The 20,844-nt window shown below is 73.6% G+C and overlaps 6 protein-coding genes across 6 annotated transcripts; 4 read left to right on the forward strand and 2 right to left on the reverse strand.

The window, feature by feature from the left end:
- Positions 1-124: 124 nt before the first annotated feature.
- AURANDRAFT_61971 (hypothetical protein) lies at positions 125-3,582 on the reverse strand (the record flags this gene model as incomplete). Its single annotated transcript, XM_009036462.1, has 4 exons — positions 125-766; positions 1,891-2,728; positions 3,186-3,382; positions 3,430-3,582. The coding sequence occupies 4 exons, from the start codon at positions 3,580-3,582 to the stop codon at positions 125-127; spliced, it is 1,830 nt and encodes a 609-aa protein (XP_009034710.1).
- On the forward strand, positions 973-1,731 carry AURANDRAFT_77962 (hypothetical protein; the record flags this gene model as incomplete). Its single annotated transcript, XM_009035952.1, has 1 exon — positions 973-1,731. A coding segment is annotated over one exon (759 nt), but the record flags the coding sequence as incomplete, so codon positions are not given.
- A 141-nt stretch (positions 3,583-3,723) lies between the features above and the next one.
- On the forward strand, positions 3,724-7,656 carry ABC4 (putative ABC transporter; the record flags this gene model as incomplete). Its single annotated transcript, XM_009035953.1, has 1 exon — positions 3,724-7,656. The coding sequence occupies one exon, from the start codon at positions 3,724-3,726 to the stop codon at positions 7,654-7,656; it is 3,933 nt and encodes a 1,310-aa protein (XP_009034201.1).
- Positions 7,657-7,803: 147 nt separating this feature from the next.
- AURANDRAFT_58727 (hypothetical protein) lies at positions 7,804-8,481 on the forward strand (the record flags this gene model as incomplete). Its single annotated transcript, XM_009035954.1, has 1 exon — positions 7,804-8,481. One exon carries the CDS (start codon positions 7,804-7,806, stop codon positions 8,479-8,481), a length of 678 nt encoding a protein of 225 aa, XP_009034202.1.
- An 85-nt stretch (positions 8,482-8,566) lies between these two features.
- AURANDRAFT_61973 (hypothetical protein) lies at positions 8,567-10,648 on the reverse strand (the record flags this gene model as incomplete). The annotated part of the gene is made up of 3 exons (XM_009036461.1): positions 8,567-9,190; positions 9,399-9,852; positions 9,918-10,648. The coding sequence occupies 3 exons, from the start codon at positions 10,646-10,648 to the stop codon at positions 8,567-8,569; spliced, it is 1,809 nt and encodes a 602-aa protein (XP_009034709.1).
- Positions 10,649-15,720: 5,072 nt separating this feature from the next.
- AURANDRAFT_6121 (hypothetical protein) lies at positions 15,721-16,368 on the forward strand (the record flags this gene model as incomplete). The annotated part of the gene is made up of 1 exon (XM_009035907.1): positions 15,721-16,368. A coding segment is annotated over one exon (648 nt), but the record flags the coding sequence as incomplete, so codon positions are not given.
- Between the last annotated feature and the right edge of the window lie 4,476 nt (positions 16,369-20,844).

The following is a 20,844-nucleotide window of genomic DNA, read 5'->3' on the forward strand; positions in this document are numbered from 1 at the left end:
ACGCCGTCCCAGTTCTCCTCCGTCGGGCCGCCGTCCATGAAGGAGTTTTGAGCGGCGCGCGCCGGCCGCGTAAGCACGTGCGAGAGCCGCGCGGGGGACTTCGACACTGAGAGAAGTCGCGTTACTACCACGCGCGCCGCGGCAGCTCGCCGAAGCCGCGCGCGTCCGCGGCCTCGCGCGCCTCCGCGTCGATCTTGCCGTAAAAATTGAGCTCGACGATGCGCTCCGCGGCACTCTCAAGATCGCCGGCGCCCAGCGCCTCCCGCAGCGCGGCCGTCGCCGCGGCGACGTCGCCGTCGTTCGCGGCGACGACCGCCGCGAGGTCCTCGAGGCTCGCCGCGTCGTCGACGGCCTCGCGCGCCTCCATGACGGCCAGGAGCAGCGCGCCCGGCGCCTGGCGCGTCTCGTCGTCGAGGACGAGGTCGCCGGTAGCCAGGGACCGCGCGTAGTCCGCGCGGCGCAGCGGATCGCGCAAGACCGCGAGCGCGTCGTTGACGCGCGCGCTCGCCGCGTCCGCGAGGAGCTTCTGCGCCTCGGGCGCGCTCGCGAAGCGGTCCGGGTGGAGCCGGTGCTGCAGCTGCCGCAGGCCCGCGTCGAGCGCCGCGCCGTCGACGTCGAAGTGCGCCGCGACGCCGAAGAGCGCAAAGTGGTCCACGTGGTGCGGCTCCGCGGCCAGCGCGCCGTCGGCGCCGAAGAAGTGGTCGCCGAGCGCCGCGAACCGGCGCGCGCCGGTGCGTGCGTATGCGCGCGCGCAGCGCGGCGCGAGCTGCGACGCGAGGGCGCGCATCGTCGCGTGTTGATTTTATTATGAGTTCACCCACCCCGCGCTGAACTCATTGAAGAGGCTGCCGCTCTGCCAGAGAGGCGATGGGCAGGCTCCGGCTGGCCCTCGCGGCCCTGGCGAGCGCCCGTGCCATGGACATGACGCCGTCCTACGCGGGCACGGCGCCGTGCACCGCCGCGCCCGACGCGATGCTCGAGGACGTGCGCGGCCTCTCGGGCCCGCGCCGCGTCTGCGAGCCGTCGTCCGCCTGCTCGGTGCACCTCGTCGGCTTCTATTACGCCGATTGACTGGGGTGCCGGACGCGCGCGGCGAAGCTCGTCCGCCTCGCGTCCACGGTCGCCGGCGCCTGCGTCGTGGTGCTGAATAACAGGATGCCCATGGCCTGCCTGATGAACGCGTCCGCGCCCTGCGACACGAGCTACGGCGGCTGGCAGGCGCCCATGGTCGCCGCCGTCGCCAACGGTTCGGCGACGCCCGTGCTCCAGGACGACGGCGCCGCCTGGTCCGCCATCGGGGCCGGCCACGACGACGTCGTACTCTACGACGACGCGTGCCGCGCGTTCGCCGCTGCGAAAAAAAACGTCGCGGACGTCGAGGACGACGCGGGCTTCCGAGCCGTCGCGGTCCTCGCGGGCGCCGCGGCGAGCGCCGCCGGCGGCGCCGGCGTCTGCCGCGAGACGTCGTGCTTCGCTTCGTCGGCGGCGGCGGCGGCGCCCGCGGGCGCCGCGGGACGGAGGCTACTGCTCTTCGCGATCTTCCTGTCGTCGTTCCTGACGGGCGGCCTCGTCGTGCGCTTCTACGTGTCCCGCGCGTCCGCGTCCCCGGCGTCGAGCGACCCCGTCTTCAGCCCGCTGGGCTTCGGGGCGCAGATGGTCCGCCGGCGGCCGCGGTCGCGGTCCGGGTCCGACGACGACGACGACGACGACGACTTCGACGACATCGCCCTCTAGCGCGCGGCGGCGGACGTCCCATGACGCGGCCGGCAAGGACCGTGCCCGCCGCCGACCCCCGGTCCGCCGCCGCCGTTAGTAGCCGAACCTACTCAGGGGGTCCCGGCCGCCGGACATGCGGCCGGGCCGCGCGACCGTGGAGCGCGCCGTCATGACCTCGTCGTCCGACGAGTCCGCGGGCGAGTTCGTCGGCTGGCTCATGGGCACGGGCGTGACCGTGCGCATCTGGCCGGAGACGATCGAGTCCACGTTCGGGTACTTTTTGAAGCCGAGCGCGCGCGCGACGGTGTCGCTGTTGCAGACGACGAGGCGCCCCTCGTCCGTCGGCCGGAGCGCGATGGTGCCGTCGCCCAGGTCCGTCGGGATGGCGTAGACCGACACCGTGTCGCCGAGCTTCAACACGCGCTCCTTCGCGAGGCGCGGGATCGGGATCGGCGCGTGGAGCATGGACCGGAGCATGGACTGCTCGCCCTTGCGCGACGACGAGCAGTGGCGCTCCCAGAACATGATGGCGTTGGGCCGCACCGTCAGGCCCTCCCACTTGCGGTCGGTCGCGTGCGACCGGATCTCGCGCGTCTTCTTGTCCATGACGATGTACTGCTCCGAGTGCGTCTCCCGGAGCTTGAAGGTCACCTTCGACATGTCCGCGTCGAGCAGGTAGCGCACGGGCTCCGTCGGCGGCACCGTGCCCTTCTCCGCGCTGTGGCCCTGGACCTCGAAGCGGAACGCCTCCGTGCCCGTGAAGAGGTACTCCATCTGGCCCTTGAGCGGGAAGCCGTCGTTCTTGTACACGGAGACCTGGCAGGCGACGCCGCAGTCGCCCCCGAAGGGGCTCCGGAGCAGGCTCTCGCCCGCGACCTTGGTCACGGTCCCGACGATGTGGATGGGCTTGACGACGCCCTCCTCGTCGACCTCCTTCTTGTACTTCTCCGTGTGCAGGCCGGGGATGTGCGTTTCGCTCATGTGGAGCGCCGAGGCCATGCCGCTGAACGAGCTGCCGCCGTTCCCCATGGTCCGCACCACTCACCCGGGGCCTAGCTCTCCACCATCATCTTTCGCGTTGTCCCGGCTCTCTGCGCGAATGCATCGACGTTGAAGCCGGGAGCCCTGCAGCATCGGCCTCTCCGGCCGGGGGTCCCCGCGCGCTCCCTCGCGCCCGCGCTGCCCGACGCGACCCGCGCGCCCGCAGCGGAGGGACGCGATCGGCCTCTTTTACCGTTCGGGTCGAGAGAGCGCGGGGGCAGACAGAGTGACGCGGGTCGTCGGCGTGGGGCCCGTCCAACGGGCGCACGGAAAACGAGCACGAGGGGGGGGGGACGAAGCGGTGTGGAGGCGGGTGGCGCGCGGTTGGCCGTCAGACGCCCGCGACCCAGTGCGGGTGGTGGGAGTAGAGGTCGCCGCGTGGTCGCGCGGAGGGCTTCGGTTTGTAGCCGACGCCGCGGCAGATGGACTCGGGCAGGATGAGCGTGCCGCGCTGGGCGCTCTTGCAGATGGGCCGCGTCCGGAGGTGCGCGGGCTGGCTCGTCGGCGCCAGCGACCGCAGCTTCTCGCGCGTGTTCGGCCGGTCCGTGGCGAGGCCCGTCGCCCACGAGGGCCCCGTCCGCTGGGTCTGGGGCGTGAGGACGGGGGAGATGGTCGAATCGTAGACCTGCGCGGCACGCCGTGCGCGCTGCAACGAAGCGAAAAGCGAGGGACGCGGGCGCCGACGGCGGCGAATTCGGGGAAGACGGCCTTGCCGGGGCTGCTCGGCGCCGTGAAGGGCCGGCTGCTCGAGTGGAACGTGGCCACGGGGTTGCTCGGGCTCGACATCTTCAGGTAGGGGCCGTAGTAGCCCTGCCCCTTCGGCATGGCCCGCGACCGGGGCCGAGCCGAGGAGACGCTCTCTCCGCACGGCCACCGAGCTATCGTATATCAATCTGAAACCAAAAAGGCACATACGACTGCCTTGCAGCGAAGGTGCAGTTTCAGCCGAGAAGCATAAATCGCGCGATGCCGCCGTGGGTGCCCGACGTGCCCGAGCGGAAGCCCCTGCTGCATGGGAACGACGGCTCGAGCCTCTTCTCCGGCGACCTCTTCGCCGATGGCCTCGGCGTCAGCGCCGTCGGCGGGGCCCCGATCCTCTGCGACGTGTCCTGCGGCTGGCGCCGGGGCTGCCTCAGCGCCATCATGGGGGGCAGCGGCGTGGGCAAGACGACGCTCCTCTCCGTGCTCGTCGGCGACCTCGACGAGTCGTGCGTGCGGGGCTTCGCGGGCCTCGGCGGCGGCGCGCTGTCCGCGGCCGCGCGGCGGTCGTGCGCCGCGCTGGTACCGCAGGACGACGTCATGCTGACGACGCTGACGCCGCGGCAGATCCTGACGTACGCGGCCGCGCTGCGCGGCGTGGGCCCCCGGCGCGTCGAGGCGCTGCTGTCGGACCTCGGGCTGCGGAGCTGCGCGGACACGGTCGTCGGCGACTACGGCGCGGAGGGCGGCGTCTCCGGCGGCGAGCGGAAGCGGTGCTCCATCGGCATGGAGCTCATCGACGAGGACGCGGCGCAGATCTTGGCCGCCGACGAGCCGACGTCCGGCCTCGACAGCTCCCTGGCCGAGTCCGTCGTCGAGACGCTCGCGCGGACCGCGCGCGGGTCTTTAGCAAAGCTCGAGAAGGACCTCGAGGGCGGCGGCACGGGATCGCGCGCGCGGCGCGTCGTGCTCTGCACGATCCACCAGCCGTCCTGGCGCGTGCTGAAGCGCTTCGACTCGCTGACGCTGCTCGCCGGGCGGCCGGGCCGCGTCGCGTACCACGGCCGCGTCGACGCCGCGGAGCGCTACTTCTTCGCGCCGCGGCTCGCCGAGCCCGCGGCGTCGTCCGCGGCCGACGCGTCCTTCTCCGTCGTCGCGCTGGGCCGCCTGGGCTGGGCCATGGACGATCCGCGGTCGAACCCCATCGACGAGATCTCGCGGCGCCTGCGGGACGCGGCGGGCGCGAAGGAAGCCGTGGACGCGTGGGCCCGGGGCACGAGCAAGGCAGCGGGCGGGCCCGAGGCCGTGGAGACGTCGAGCGCGGGCCACCACGAGCACGCCTACGGCACGTCGCTCCTCACGCAGACGCGCGTGCTCTTCCGGCGGACCATGGCCGACTTCTCCAGGAACAAGGCGCGGCAGCGGTCGACGCTCACGCGGCCGCTCCTGGCCATAATCGCCGGCGGCCTCTTCTGGCGGCGGGGGCACCGCATGACGGACAGCGACGTCCAGACGGTCTGCGGCTGCCTCGCCCTCGTCATGATCCAGACGAACATCCAGATCATGGGCGCGACGTGCCTCCAGATCCCCAAGCTCAAGGCCCTCGTGAAGCGCGAGCACGGCAACGGCCTCTACGGCGTCTTCCCCTGGTTCCTGGCCTTCGTGTCGTCGACGGCTCTCGTGGAGCTCTGCGTCACCTCAGCCTACGTGCTCATCCTCTACCCCATGGTCGCGCTGCGGCCCCAGCCGCCGCGGGTCGCCATCTTCGCGCTGACCGTCTACGGCGTCATCCTCTCGGGCGCGTTCCTCGGCACGCTCGTCGGCAGCTTCTGCGACACGCTCGAGAAGGCGCGGGAGGCCTACCTGCCGGTCTGCATGTTCCAGCTCTGCCTCTGCGGCTACTTTTTGCCGTTGGACTCCATCCCGGACGGCTTCAAGCCCTTCTACTACGCGAACCCGTTGCAGTACGCGTACTCGATCCTGGCCATCAACGAGTTCCACGGCGTGTCCTTCGCCGACTCGAGCGACTGCGACGAGTACGAGCGGCGCCTCACGAACTACACGCGGACCTACGGCGACGACGCGGCCATCGACTGCTTCGCGACGGGCGACGACTTCCTGAGCAGCGTCGACCTGCACGAGGACCAGCTCGACCGCGACGGGCTGTGCTTCGCCGCGCTCTTCGTCGCGATCGTCTGCGGCGCCTACGTGGCGCTGCACCACAACGTGTCGCGGCGCGTGAAGCCGGAGAAGCCCCGGCCCTTCCCCTGGGCGCGCGTCGCGATCGGCGCGGCGCGCGCGGCCGCGGGGACGACCGTCGCGCCCGTCGACGCCAAGGACGCGCCGGCCGCCGTCGCGGACGCGGCGCCGGCGCCGGACCTGAGCGCCGCGGGCCTCGTCGTCGCCGTGGGCCCGCCCGCGGCGGAGAAGGTCATCCTCCAGTCGGTGTCGGCGACGTGGCGCGCGGCCGAGTGCGGCGCGGTCATGGGCGGCTCGGGCGCGGGCAAGTCGACGCTGCTCCACACGCTCATCGGCGACGTCGGCGCGTCGGCCGGGCGGCGCGTGGCGTCGGGCCGCGTGCTCCTGGGCCGCGTGTCCGCCGCGCCCGTCGCGCGGCGCGGCGGCAGCCGCCTCGTGCCCCAGGACGACGTCATGCTGACGACGCTGACGCCGCGGCAGATTTTAGCGTTCACGGCGCTGCTCCGCGGCGTCCGGGGCCGCGACGCCGAGGCCGCGGTCGACGAGATCCTGGAGCTGCTGGGCCTGAAGACGTGCGCGGACACGAAGATCGGGTGCGCGACGTGCCGCGGCGTCTCCGGCGGCGAGCGGAAGCGCTGCTCCATCGGCATGGAGCTCATCGGCCACCACTCCGGCGGCTTCGGCGTGCTGGCCGCCGACGAGCCGACGACGGGGCTCGACAGCACGCGCGCCGAGGAGGTGTCGGCGATGCTCCGCAAGGTGTCCCGCAGGACGAAGATCGTCGTCCTCGCGACGATCCACCAGCCGTCCATGCGCACGCTCGAGCGCAGCTTCGACACGGTGACGCTCCTCCACGGCGGGCGCGTCGCGTACCACGGCCGCGTCGACGCGGTCGTCGCGTATTTCGCCGCGCACCTCGCCTGGCGGCCGGACGAGAAGGAGAACCCGCTGGACTTCTTCATGAACAAGCTCCGCGAGGACGCCGACGGCGCCGCGGCCAAGTGGCGCGCCAAGGGCGACGTCCTCGTCGAGGCCGCGGAGCTGGAACGGGCGTGCGCGTCCCCGGAAGTCGCCGCGGCGGACCAGACCTACGGCGTCGGCTACGGCCGCCAGTTCGGTTTTCTCTTGGCGCGCTGCGCCGTCGACTTCGTGTCGAACCCGGGCGAGGCCTGCACGTTCCTGGGCACGCGCTTGGTCATCGGCGTTATCTTCGGATTGCTCTGGTGGGACGTCGGCTCGGAGCCCGTCGAGTCCGACGACATCTCGACGATCAACGCCCTCTTCTTCAACACCATCGGCCTGGCCATGTGCAACGCGCTCATCCAGACGATCCTCTACGTGCCGGGCATCAAGAGCGTGCTCAGGCGCGAGGCGCGGAACGGCCTCTACGCGCTGTTCCCGTGGTACGCGGCGAACGCGTGCTTCCTCGCGGCGATCCACGCGGCGTCGGCCGTGCTTCTGGTCGTGCCCATCTACTACCTGGCGGACCTGGGGGACTCGTCGTCGCCGGGCTTCCTGTCGAAATTCTACGGCGCCGTCGCGTCGTCGGTGCTGCTGGGCCTCTTCCTCGGGCTGCTCCTCGCGGGGCTCCACGAGTCCGCGGACTTCGAGCCGAGCCGCCAGAAGGCCATCGCCATCTTCATGCTCCTCTTCACGTTCTGCGGCCTGCTCATCCCCTACAACGAGATGAAGGCCTGGGCCAAGTACTGCTACGACGTCGACCCGCTCCAGAGCACGTACTCCGCGCTCCTCATCGCCTACTACGAGGGCTGCTACTTCGGCGAGGAGGTCTGGGACGGCACGGGGCGCTACCCCGTCTCCTGCCCGTCGGACCTCGTCGACTCGGGCACGTGCTTCAACACGGGCGCGCAGTACCTCGACAACCTCCACCTCGGCGACGACACCTACGACGGCGAGCTCGGCGTGTCCTTCATCTCCCAGGCCGTCTTCGCCGTGTTGGCGATTGTCGCGTTTTCCCGCGCGACCTTCGACGCGCAGTAAGTGGGTTTGAGTGAGCGCGGCACTGCACTTTCCCCTATCTTGTACTTCAACGTTGTTCGAAGTCCAAACTAGGTGACTTCCACGCGGGCTGCCGCATCTATGGAGTGGCTGTCGCGTTTCTTCGGTCCAAGCACTCCCGCCGCAACGATGAGCAAGAAGGTGGTCATCCTGACGACGAGCGCCGACACCTTCCAGGGCCACGCGTCGGGCGCGTGGATGGAGGAGGTGACGGGGCCCTACTACACCTTCACGGGCAAGGGCTGCGAGGTGACCATCGCGAGCATCAAGGGAGGCAAGGTGCCCATCGACGCCTTCTCCCTGGGCGAGGGCTTCAAGACCGAGAACGACACGAAGTTCGAGACCACGGGCGACATCAAGATCCTGGAGAGCAGCGTCGCCGTCTCCGCGCTCTCGCCCGACGGCTTCGACTGCATCTTCCTCGCGGGGGGGCACGGCACGGTGGTCGACTTCCCCGACGGCGCCGCCGACATCGTCTCCAAGGCCGCCGCCGCCAACAAGGTCGTCGGCGCCGTGTGCCACGGGCCGACGGGCCTGCTCAAGGCGACGGTTGACGGCAAGCCGCTCGTCGCCGGCAAGAAGGTCTGCGGCTTCTCGAACGAGGAGGAGGCGGCGGTCATCGGGATGCGCAATTTCGAGGAGAAGATCCTCTCGCTCGAAGACGAGCTCCAGGCGGCGGGCGGCGAATATATGCCGGGCGCCATGTTCGCGCCGAACGCGGTCCGCGACGGCAACCTGATCACGGGCCAGAACCCGGGATCGAGCGTCAAGGCGGCCGAGCTCTGCTGCGAGGCGCTGGGGCTGTGAGGCGCGGGCCCGGTCGAGGTCGCTCGTGGCAGCCTGCCCTTGTTGACCCCCCAGATAGAAAGACGGAACTTTTGTATGTAATAACCTAGTCCCGCTTAAGCCGCCGCGCCGCGAGCCACGCGGGGACCGCGACGCAGACCGCCGGCCCGCCGAAGTAGACGAGCGCGAGCGCGACGCCCGCGGCGCGGACGAGCGCGTCGGGCATGTCCGGCCGCTCGTAGATGGTCCAGGAGATGAGCTGGTGGAAGAACTCGGAGAACCCCTCCTCGCACGTCGGCCCCGCCGGGAGCTTTCGGGCGAACGCGGCCCAGGAGAGGGCCGGCGCGTCGAGGCGCCGCCACGTGATGACGCACGTCGCGCGGGAGCCGCGGTCGCGGTCGACGTAGGTGAGCATCTGCCCGAAGTGCTGGGGCACGGTGCGGCTGACGATGACGCCGTCGAAGTCGGCCGTCTCGTCGAGCGTCAGTGGGAAGCGCTTGCGCACGTTCCAGCCCAGCGTGAACGCGTCGTCGCCGACGCGGAACTCCCAGGCGCGGCACCGCGCCTTCGGCCGCCGGTCGTACCAGCGGCCGCCGACGTCCTCGAGGTCCGACTCGGCCAGGCAGACGAGGTCGAGCGCGTCGTCCGCGTTTATCTTCGCGTAGAAGTCGTCGAACATGGCCGGCGCGTCCGCGAAGCCGAAGTCGCGCACGTCGAGCGCGCGCCAGGCCTGGGCAGCAAAAGGGTGATTCAACGTCGCTTCAACATGAGTGTTCCGCGCGCTCGCGTTCCGGAAAAGCATCCACGCTTCGAGGCCGTTCCAAGAGATGATCGATCGTCCAAGAATCAGCCGAAACGAGTGGAAAACGGCCGAGATAGGAGCCTTTGAAGTTGGGAATTTCGCACCCTTTTCCTGCCCCGCGCCAGGCCTGGAAGACCGACGACGGCGCGTAGCGGCCGTCCAGGACGCGGGTCACGTCGCCGGCGACCCAGAGGAGCTTGTAGAAGGCCGTCATGTGGCTGTGCACCTTGTTGCGCACGAGCCGCCCGTTGAAGGGGATCTTCACGTTGGACCAGGCCATGCTGTCGTAGTCGATGGGCGCGGGGAACGTGCGGACGAACGTCTGCTGGTTGTTGCGGTCCGTGCGGCCCGGGACGCCCGTGATGAAGCTCGACAGGACCTGCGGCGCGTCCGCGAAGTCGCGCCCGTGGCGCCAGCGGATGCCCGTCTGGAAGTACCACTCGAGCGGCGGCGACCCGCGCGCGCGGACGTCGTTGATCTCGCCCTCGAGGTCGACGGGCTCGCCCGCGAACTTGGCGGAGCCCAGGGGCCAGGTCTCGTGCAGGCACGCGACGCCGCCGCGGTCGCTCCGGCACTCGTAGTCGCCGTGCCTGCCGGGGACGGACGCCTTCCGGAAGCGCGCGCGCCGGACGCCGGAACGCGCCACTCGAAGAACCAGGACGCGTTGTAGCAGGGCTTCGACGCGCCCAGGCCGCAGTAGTACTCGCCGAGCCGCGGCCGCACGCCCGGCGCGAAGGCGAGGTGGACGTGGTGGACGTGGATCGGCGGGTAGCCGAGGACGGCGCCGGCGCCGTCGGTGACGACGATGGAGTTGGCCTCGATGTAGACGCCGCCGCCTTTTAGCTTGTCCGTCAGCGCGAGCGCGTCGGCCCAGCCGAGCTGCCACCAGTCGTAGCCGCCCGACGAGTAGAAGGGGCCCACGCGCTCGCTCGCCCAGGTCCCGCCGCCGTCGACGTCCTCCACCTCGCAGGTCCCGAACGCGATCGTCACGTCCTCGTTCGGGTCGCCGGCGGTCAGCGGGACGCCGCGGCGCAGGCGGTTGCCCCAGGAGTACTGGTCCTCGTTCTCCGGGAGCAGGTCGTGGTTCCGGAAGCCCTGGAAGTCGGACGTCGTCTCGTAGTAGTTGGCCGTGGCCAGGCGCTTCGCCGTCGCGAACGGCACGGCCGTCTCCGCGAACTGGCGCTGGCACTCGTCGTTCAGGCGATGCATCTCCGCCTCGGAGGCGTGGGGCTCGCCGCCGTTGCCGTAGGCCACGCCGGGCACGACGCCGTGCATGTCGCCGTAGATGGCATCGTCCAGCGACGGCGTCACCATGCGATCGATGGGCGCCGGCAGCGGCCGCGGCGCGGCGGCCACGCACGCGAAGACGACGGCCGCGCGGGCCATCACGCGGCTGAGCACGCGGGCTGCTACGGCGGGCTATCGGCGGGCTGCCCCATGCCAGGCTTGGCCTCGATTTGTTCAACAATCGAGATTCTTGCAGCTCACTTAAAATTGCGCGAGACGATAGACGCAGCCTTTTTGTGTTCTCGAATCCGTGCCAGCCTCGCATGGACGGCGATGTGAAGCACCGCGCGACGCGCGCGACGCGTGCGACGCGCCCACAGCAACAACAGCCTTTGCAGCAGCGACTCGCGGCCGCCAGCCCTTCGCGCCGCCAGCTTTGCGTTCGCATGAATCCTGCGCGCGCCAGCGAGCCCGACCTTGAAAGCGCAATCATCTAGACGACCGCGCGCTGAGCCATGTCCACGCAGCGCTGAGCCCATTGACCGCCGCTGCCGCCCGAGCCGGGCGGCGGCGCGCGGCGCGGCCGCCGGCCCGATCGTCTCGACGAGCAGCCCGCATCACTCTTTGACCCTCCCTGGCTTCTGCCGGCGCCGCTGCTCGGCGGCTCCGCGGACGCGGCGCTCCTGCGCGCGCCGCCGCTGTCGTCAGACCGCTCGGCCGCCGGCGTCGCCTTCCACGGCGACACCGCGTCCGCGCTCGCGCACTGGTTCTGCCCCGAGGCGCGCGCGTGGCTGCGCCGCTCCGAGTAGGGCTGGGCCGGCTGGCGCGACGCCTGGGACCCCTGCGGCCTCGGCGCCTGGCGGCCCTTCGACCAGGTCCTGGACGCGTCCGAGGCGCCGTTCTATCGCTGGTTCGCGGGCGGCTTCCTGAACGCGTGCTTCGACGCCCTCGACCGCCACGTCGGCGACGGTTTCGGCGCGCGGCCCGCCGTGATCGACGACGGCGAGGACTGGGTCCGCGGCGCGCCCGCCGCGAGCCGCGGCGCGGCCTACCGCGCCGTCGTCGAGGACGCGGCCGCGGCTGCGGCGGCGCTCGCGCGGCTCGGCCTCGACCCGCTGCGCATCCTCATGCTCTCGAACACGCACCTCGAGCTCTTCGTCTGGACCCTCGCGGGCGCGCGCCTCGGCGCCGTCTACTCGGCGTGCGCGCCGGGCCTCGCGCCGCGGAGCGTCGCGGCTCGCGTCGCGGACCTCGCGCCGACGCTCGTGCTCTGCGACGGCCTCGAGCGGCCCCGGGCGGTCGCCGCCGTCGACCTCCTGGACGCGACGCCCCTGGTCCTCGCGTTTTCGACGGATCTCGACGCGCGGCGCGGCGCGCGCGGCCGACCGGATCTCGCCGCGCGGCGGAAGCGGCGGCCGCGCGCGTCGGCCCGATCGCGCCTCGCGAAGCTGCTTCGACCGGTCCCCGTCGAGGCCAATGTTCCTCTTTTTGTTTTGTACACGTCGGGTTCCACGGGCCGACCGAAGGGCGTCGTCCACTGCCACGGCTACGTCTCCGGAGTATTACTCACGCTCCAGGGCAACTTCGACGCCGCGCCCGGCGTCGACGTCGTCATGGTCGCCGCGACGCCGGGCTGGATCACGGGCCAGTCCTACATGATTTACGGCGCCTTATCCATGGGCCTCACGAGCGTCATCACGAACTCGTCCCCGCTGAGCCCCTTCGCGACGCGCTTCGCCGCGGTGCTCGAGCGCTACGCCGTCTCCGTCTTCAAGGCCGGCGTCGCCTTCGTCAAGACCTTCGCGGCCGCCGGCAAGGACGCGGACCTGGAAGCCTACGACCTCTCCGCGCTCCGCGTCGCCACGTTCTGCGCCGAGCCGACGGCGCCGAAGGTCTAGCGCTACGCGATGCGCCACCTGGTCCCGAACTACGTGAATTCCTACTGGGCCACGGAGCACGGCGGCATGGTCCTGAGCCACCCCTACGGCGCGCCGCTCTTACCGGACGCGACGGCGACGCCCGCGCCCTGGGTCGACTGCGGCGTCTTCCTCTTCGACGACGACGGCGGCTTTATAGGGCCCGCGGACGACGGCGCCGTCGGCGACCTCGTCGTCGAGGCGCCCTACCCCTACCTGGCGCGGACCCTCTGGGGCGACGCGGCCCGCGCGGGCGCACGCGGCTGGGTCGGCGACCTGGAGCGCTTCCGGGAGACCTACTTCTTCGACGCGGGCGGCGACTTTCGCTTCCGCGTCGGCGACCGCGCCGCCAGGGTCGGAAACGGACGCTACGTGCTCCTCGGCCGCAGCGACGACGTCATCAACCGCAACGGCCACCGCCTGTCCACGGGCGAGATCGAGGCGGCGGTGCTCGGCGCCGACGGGTGCCCCTTCGCGTACTGCGTCGCCGTCGGAGCGCCGAGCGAGTTGTCCGGCCAGGACCCCCTCGTCGTCGGCGTCCTCCGCGCGGGTGAGCCGCCGCCGGACCGCGCGCGGAAGGCTGCCCTCACGCGCGCCGTCGAGGGCGCGCTCGGGGGCCACTACGGCCCCGCGGACTACCTCGCGGTCGAGGCCCTGCCGGAGACGCACAGCGGCAAGTACCTCCGGCGCGTCGTCCGGGCCCTCGCGCGCGGCGACCCGGCCCGGGAGAACCTGCAGACGCTGCGGAACCCCGAGGCCGTCGCGGACCTGGAGCGGGTCCTCGCGGCGTGGCGGTCCCGCGGCGCCGCCGCGCCGGCGCCGTCCGACCCGAGCGCGGTCCTCGCGGCCGCGGTCCTCGACCTCCTGGGCACGGCCATCGACGACGGCGCGCCGCTCATGGCGTCGGGCGTCACGTCGACGATGATGAGTTGGCTCCTGTCGCGCGTCTCGGGGGACCTGCGCACGTCCCTGTCGCCGTCGGTGCTCTTCGACCGCCCGAGCGTCGGAGCCCTCGCGGGCCTCTTCGCGGACAGCGCCGCGCGGCCGCGGCGTCGCCACGGGTCTCCTGCTCCCCGTGGCGCATGCGTCGCGTTGGCCGCGTGCTCGTTCCTGCTCCCTGGGGGCGTCCGCTCCGTCCGGGCCCTCGGCGCGCTCCTGGCGAGCCGCGCGTCGACGCCGGGCCGCGCGCCCGCGGCGCGGTGGGCGCCGCCCTCCTACGGGTCCTTCGCCGGAGCTTTGTGCTTCTCCGGCGTCGACGCGAGCCCGCTCGAGGCCTCGGCGATGGACCCGCAGCAGCGCTGGATTCTCGAGCACGCGGCGGCGTCGCTCGCGCGCCTCGGGGACGCGGGCGTCGTCGTCGCCATCCAGGGGTCGTCGAGCGGCGTCTTCGCCGACAACACATCCGGCACATCGTCGACACCCGCCTTCCGGGCGACGAGCCACGCCCTGTCCGTCGCCTCGGGCCGCGCGTCCTACGCGCTCGGGCTGACGAAGTTCTGCGCGACCGTCGACACGGCCTGCTCGTCGACGCTGACGGCCCTCGCCGTCGCCGTGCGCTGCGGCGACGCGCCCGTCGCCGTCGTCGGCGTCCAGGTCCTGGAGCGGCGCTTTTCCGACATCTTCGCCGCCGCGGGCATGCTGTCGCCGCGCGGGCGCTGCCACGCGTGGGACGCGCGCGCGGACGGCTACTGCCGCGGCGAGGGCGCCGGCGCCCAGGTCGTCGTCGAGGACGCGGCGCGCGTCGTCGTCGGCGGCGTGGCCGTGCGCCAGGACGGCCGCAGCCTGAGCCTCACGGCGCCGAACGGCGCTGCGCAGGCCGCGCTCCTCGCCGACGCCGGCGGCGCGGGCCCGGACCGCCTCGAGGCGCACGGCACGGGCACGGCCCTGGGCGACCCCGTCGAACTCGGCGCCGCCGTCGACGCCCTGGAGGACCTTGAGGTCGGGGCCGTCAAGGCGACCGTCGCGCACCTCGAGGCCGCCGCGGCCGCCGCGGGCGTGCTCGCGCTCCGAAGCCCATCGGCGAACGCGGAGGCGCGGCGGCTCAGCGCGCACGTCGCGCCGCTGCTCAACGGGCCCGTGCGGCTCCCCGTCGACGTCGCTTTTTGAGAGGCGCGGGAGGACCGCGCGAGCTCCTTCGGCTACAGCGGCACGATCGCGCACGGCCGCTTTTTTTCGCGGGGCGCGCCGGCGACGACGGCCGCGCCGGGCGCGTCCTCGTTCTTCCGCGGGACGACGGCCTACGTCGTGGAAGTCCACGCGCTCGCCTCGGACGTGTTTCCGGCCGCGACCTTCTCCGAGCACGTCGTCGGCGGCGCGGCGCTCTTCCCGGGCGTCGCGTACGTCGAGCTCGCCGCGGCGCGCGGCGCGGCGCTGCTGTCGCGCGTGAGCTTCCTGCGGCCCTGCGTCTTCGCGGGTGACGTGTCGATGCGCTTCGCCGGCGACGGCAGCTTCGAGGTCTCGAGCCGCGGCGCGGTGCGCGCCCGGGGCCGGGTCGACGAATCCGCGCCACCATTTCCGACGAGCAGAACCGCTTCACCGGTGAGGCTCGCCGTCGGTGCCCCGGTCTCGTCTCGCACGCGGCCTTCCTTTTGAAATGCGCCCTCTATTGTGGCGTGCGACCGCCCGGATTCGCGCCGCGGGCCCGTCGCGCGGAAACGTCCTCGGAGCGACGCGGCCCGCAGATTCCGCGAGCGATGGTCCCGTGCGTTGCTCCACTTTTTTCAACAACGCCGGGCCTTTCGCGGCTCCGACGCGGGACGCCCCTCTTTTCTCGGCGACCTCAGCCTCTGCCGCGTAGCACCGGGAGCTCCGAGACCGCCGCCTCTGCCGCCGCCGAGGTCGACGCGCGCGCCGCGTCGCGCCGCGCCGCCGCGAGGCGCGGCGGACGTCGTCCATTCAACCGCCGCGGCGCTCCTGGGCACGCGGGTCCCGGCGGAGGCGTCGCTCGTGGCCGCCGGGCTCGACTCGATCGGCGCGACGGAGCTCGCTCGGTCGCTCGGCGACGCCCTCGGCGAGGAGCTGCCGTCGACGCTCGTCTTCGACCTTCCGTCGGTGGCGGCGATCGCGGCGTCCTTCGCCCCGGCGCCGGTCGCGAGCGCCGAATCTTCGCTTCAACAAGTGAGTTTTTCGGTCGACGCCGCGCCTTCGTCGCGGAGCGTTGCGGTCGCGCGGACTTTTTCCGCGCTGCTCCCCGGGCCGCTCGAAGACTGCCTTTTCTTCGGTCTTTCGACGGCTTCGACGAGCGTTGCGTCCGCGGGGTATGGTTCCTTCCTCGGCGACCGCGCGTCGAATCTGGCGGCGTTCGGTATATCGACTCGGGAGGCGGCGGAGCTGGACGCGTCCGCGGGCCTCGTCCTCGAGGCGACGTCCGCGGCGCTGGGCGACCTCGCTCGCACGCACGTCGGCATCTTTCTCGGCGCCGGCGGCTTCATCATGAGCGCCGCAATCAACACGATGGGCTCGAGAGGATCGAGGCCGCCGTCGGTCTACGCCGGGACCGCCGTCGCGCTCTCCGTCGCCTCGGGCCGCGCGTCCTACGCGCTCGGCCTGACGGGGCCGTGCCTGACGCTCGACACGGCGTGCTCGTCGTCTCTGGTTGCTTTGCATGCGGCCTCGTCCGCGCTCCGGAACGACGAGTGCGCGAGGGCCGCCGCGACGGGCGTCTGCGTCGTCATCGAGGAAACGACGCGCGCGTTCTCCGCCGCGGGCATGCTCTCCGCGCGGGGCCGGTGCCACACCTTTGACTGGCGCGCCGACGGCTACTGCCGCGGCGAGGGCGTCGGCGCCTTTGTCCTCGAGGATGACGCTGGCTCCGTCGCGAGCCGCGGGACCTCGGTGCAGCAGGACGGGGCCTCGGCGTCCCTCACGGCCCCGAACGGATCCTCGCAGCGGCGTCTCATCGCATCCATCGACGCTCCGCGGACTTGTCTCGAGGCCCACGGCACGGGCACGGCCCTCGGGGATCCCATCGAGGTCGCCGCGGCCGCCGCCGCGCTCCGCGGCCACGACGCGCGCTGCGCGTCGCTCAAGGCGAACATGGGCCATCTCGAGTCGAGCGCGGCGGCCGCCGGACTCGCCTGCCTCATCGTTGCGCGGCTCGATCTCGGCGTGACGCCGCCGAATACGTAGCTCCGGCGGCTCAACGAGCACCTCGCCGCGCACGCAAAGGCCTTTCGAATGCCTGTGGACGTCGACGCCTTTCCCGGCGAGCCGTCGTGCCGGCTGAGCTCCTTCGGATTCAGCGGGACCATCGCCCACGGCGCCTACGTCCGCGCGGCGGGGCCGCGGCTGCTGTCTGCTCCGTCGTCCTCCGCGTTTCGCGGCGCCGTCGTCCGAAGGAGCGCGACGATCGGACGGCTCGCGCCTCCCGCGACCGCGCGCTTCCCGCCAGTCTGCGAGTGTCGAGCGCTGGTCGTCGGGAGCATCACCCGGACACCTATTGCAAAGCCACTCTTTATCCCGCTCGCCCTGTGGGCGCTCTCCGCGCGCCCGCCCCCGCGCGGCGGCGCGATCCGCGCCCGCGCCGCCGCGCGCCGTGTCCGCCGGCGGCCGCGGATGCTCTTCTTCCACGGCATGGACACCTACGGCGAGTTCCAGGCGACGACCCTCGCGCACCAGGGCTGGGCGGCCCTCGAGTGGGTCACGGTCTCCGCGCCGCATCGCGGCTCGGATTTCTCACGCGGCGCCGGCGGCCCCGCGCTCCGGGAGCGCTTCGGCTACGCGGCGGCCAGGTCGCGATCCTGGCGCCTCCTGGCGCGCTACTCGCTCGCGAGCGCCAGCCAGGCTGACATGTTCGCCCGGGTCCGCGCGGCCGCGGACGACGGCGGATCCGCGGCGGGCGACGCGGCCGGCCGCGACGCGTCGCTCGCGGCCGCGGCGCGCTGCGGCGCGGACCAGGCGCCACTCGACGGCGTCGCGGGCATCAGCGAGGGCGCGGCCCTGGGGTTCCTCGTCGTCGCGCTCGGAAACGTCCCGGGGGCAAAGCGCTTGCTCGGCGTCGCGCCGCTCGCCGCCGCCGGCGACGCCGCGCGCTACGACGAGCCCCTCCCCGCGGGCGCGGCGGCGCTCATGCTCGTCGGCGTCGCGGACGCGCCGGACGTGCACCACATGGCCGGCCGCGCCGCGGCGGCGTTCCCGCGGGGCGGCGTCGCGACGTTCGAAGGCGGCCACAAGCTGCCGCGCGCGACGCCGCGGCTCGCCGCCGCCGCGGACGCGCTCTTTTCCGGCGAGGCGCCGGCGGCGGGTCCCCGGCGGGGCGCGCCGACAAGAGATCATTTCTATTGTTCATCCAACCATGCCGAAGCATCCTTGACGGCGATGCGATCTTTTTCAGGGCCGCGCTGCCCCGACGTCGCCGCGGTCGTCGCGGGGCCGCGGCTCCCGCGGCCGCGCTCGCCTCCGACGCGCTCCGCCGCGTGGATCGACGCGCGGCTCCTCACCGTCGACGGCGCGTGCGCTCCCTACGTCGCGGCGACCGCCGTACTTTCGCGCCGGGCGGCCCCCGACGTGGCCGCGCCGGTCGTCGAGATCGTCAGTCGTCGCGGACCGTCGTTCGGCGACTGGCGCGTCTCGACGGCGCCGCACCGCGGGGACGCGCTCGCCGCGGACGGCGCCGACGCCCTCGCGCTCGCGCGGCGCTTCGCCGCCGTCGTGGCGCGGCTCTCGGCGACGGCCGTCGCGGCGACCCTCGCGTCCGCGCGGCGGGCGCCGGGGCCGACCGTCCCGTCGGGGGGGTCGCCGCGGAGGCGTCGCGAGGGCCGCGTCGTCGCCGCGTCCGTCTCCGGCTTCTTCGTCGAGGGCATGGTCGCAGCGCGTCCGGCGGCGGTCCGCGCCGCCGCCGCGAGGACGGACGTCGTCGTCGCGCCGCGTCCGGCGCGAGCGCCTTCGACCGGCGCGTCCGCGGACCTCGTCGTCGCCGTCGCGCCGGCGCGGCGCGCGGCCGGCGTCGACGTCTGGGTCGCGACGCGCGCGCGCGCTCGGGACGTCGCCGCGCTCGCCCGCCGCTGGTGCTATAGCGCCGCGGTGGCGGCCGTCGCCGCGCGGCGGCGGCCCGCGGCGGCGCCGGCGGCCCGCGCCGCCGCGGCCGCGGTCGCGCGGGCCGTCGTCGCCGCGGACCGCGCGCTGCACCTGCGCGTCGTCGAGACGCCGGCGACGGCCCTCGGCGACGTCGCCCGCGCCGTCGCGGCGCTCGGCGACGTCGCGCGGCTCCGGGTGCACGTCGTCGGCGCCGCGCGCTCCCGCCCCGCCGGCGCGGTCGCCGTCGCGGCCGACGCGGTCGTCTTCGCCGGCCGGCCGGCGGCGTCCCACCCGCTCCTCGGGTGCGGCGGCGTCGTCGTCGCGCTCCTGGGCGCCCGATTCGAGGCGGGCCGCGTCCTCGACGCGCTCGAGGCAAGCGCCGCGGGCCTCGCGTCCGACGTCGCGGCGGCGCCGCCCGCGCTCCTCGAAGGGTCGTTCGGGGACGACGCGACGGCCTGCGCCGCCGCGCTCCCGCGCGCCGTCGCGTCGGCCGTCCTCGCGCCCCCGAGGACCGGCGACGGCGGCGTCGTCGCGGCGGCCTGGGACCGCGCGGGCGTCCTCGTCGTCGAGCTTCGCGACGCGCGGACCATGAACGCGATGACGCCGGCGCTGCTGCGCCGCCTCGACGGCGCGCTCCGGGCCGCGGCGTCCCGCGCCGCCGTCGGCGTCGTCCTGCGCGCCGCGGGCCCCCACTTCTGCACGGGCGGCCGCTACGGCGCGCGGCCGAAACGGCCCGCCTGGTGGGCCGAGACGCGGCCGGGCGCCGCCGCGGGCCGCGTCCTCGACGCCCTGCGGTCCCTGCCCCTGCGCAGCGCGGCGGTCTGCCGGGGCGCGGCCGTCGGCGGCGGGGTCATGCTCGCCCTGGCGGCGGATCTTCGCTGGGCGACGCCCGCGACCGCGTTTCGGTTGGCCGTCGCGGCCGCGGGCCGGTCGCCGCTGCTCGGCGCGACGGCGCGCCTCCCGTTCCGCCTCTACGTCGACGACCCGCGCCTGGGCGCGGACGCGGCGCGGACCCTGGGCTTCGTCCACGCCGTCGCGGGGGACGAGGCCGCGGCGTCGCGGCGCGCGCGCGACTTCGCGGCGCGAGCGGCGAAGGTGGCGCGTTTGGAAGCGGACCACGTGTCGAAACAAGAGCTCTGGCTCTGCGCCGAGACGTCGCTGCGCCGGGAGACGCCGCGCAGCGCCGCGGCGCGTGCCCGCCGGCCGGCCGACGACGACGACCGGGTGGAACCGCGGCTCGAGGCCGCTCCCGCGGCGCCCGAGGCGCCGCGGACGGCCGCGCCGGCGCTCGAGATCGAGGCGCGCGTCGCGGCCATCGTCCGCGAGTTCCTCGACGGCGACGTCGCCGCGGACGCGCCGCTCCTCGACGCGGGCATCGACTCGCTGTCCGCGTCGGAGCTCGCGACGAAGCTGGCGGCCGCGTTCGGCCGCGGCGACGTCGGCGCGACGCTCCTCTTCGACCACCCGAGCGTCGCCGCCGTCGCCGCGCTCCTCGCCGAGGCCGCCGCGGCGCCGACCGTCGCGCCGACCGTCGCGCCCCCCGCGGAGCCGACCGACCGGGACGGTCGCCCCCTCGTCGCCGCGGAGCTCCGCGGATCCGTCGCGGTGCTCGCCCTCGACCGCCCGGACGTCTTCAACGGCGCCTACGGCATGGAGCCGGCGCTCGCCGCGGCTCTGGACCGCGTCGGAGAACGCGGCTCCTGCTCGGGCTGCGTCGTCACGGGCCGGGGCCACGCCTACCACGTCGCCGAGCACCGCAACCAGATCGACTTCGAGCCGGCGTCGCGGCGGTTCGCGTTCACGCGCGACTACCTCGTGGCCTACTTCGCGGCCTTCGTCGCGTTCCCGAAGCCCCTCGTCGCCGCGCTCAACGGGAGCGCCTACGGCGGCGCCGCGACGAGCACGAGCCACGGCGACGCCGTCGTAGCGGTCGACGCCGCGGAGCTGAGCTTCCCCTTCCGCCGCTGGCGCGTCGTGCCCGAGGGCTGCGCGACGGCCCACCTCGCGCGCCTCGCGGGGCAGGGGTGTGCCGCGCGCCTCCTCGGGGGCTGGGTCCCCGCGGGCGACGACGCCCGCGGCGCCGGGCTCGTCGACGACGTCGTCGCGGCGGCGGAGCTCGTCGCCGCGGCCGCGGCGCGCGCGGCCGGGCCGCGGACGCCCCGGGGCCGCGGCGCCGAGGCCGAGGCGACGGCGGAGTACCTCTTCGTGAACTTGTGCGAGGAGGACGCCCTCGGGCTGTCCTTCGTCGCGGCGCCGTTCCTACGGTCGCAGGTGGCCTTCTTCGGGAGGCGGCTCGGCGCGGCGCTCGGCGCCTGGCGCGCGCTCGCGGAGACCGCGCCGCTCTTTCGCTACGACGCCGCGGCGGCGCCCGCCTACGTCGCGGAGGCGCGCCGCTGGCGCCTGGCGCCCGCGGCCGGCGGGCGC

The sequence above is a fragment of the Aureococcus anophagefferens genome (assembly GCF_000186865.1).
Source record: "Aureococcus anophagefferens unplaced genomic scaffold AURANscaffold_4, whole genome shotgun sequence".
Classification (NCBI taxonomy): Eukaryota; class Pelagophyceae; order Pelagomonadales; family Pelagomonadaceae; genus Aureococcus; species Aureococcus anophagefferens.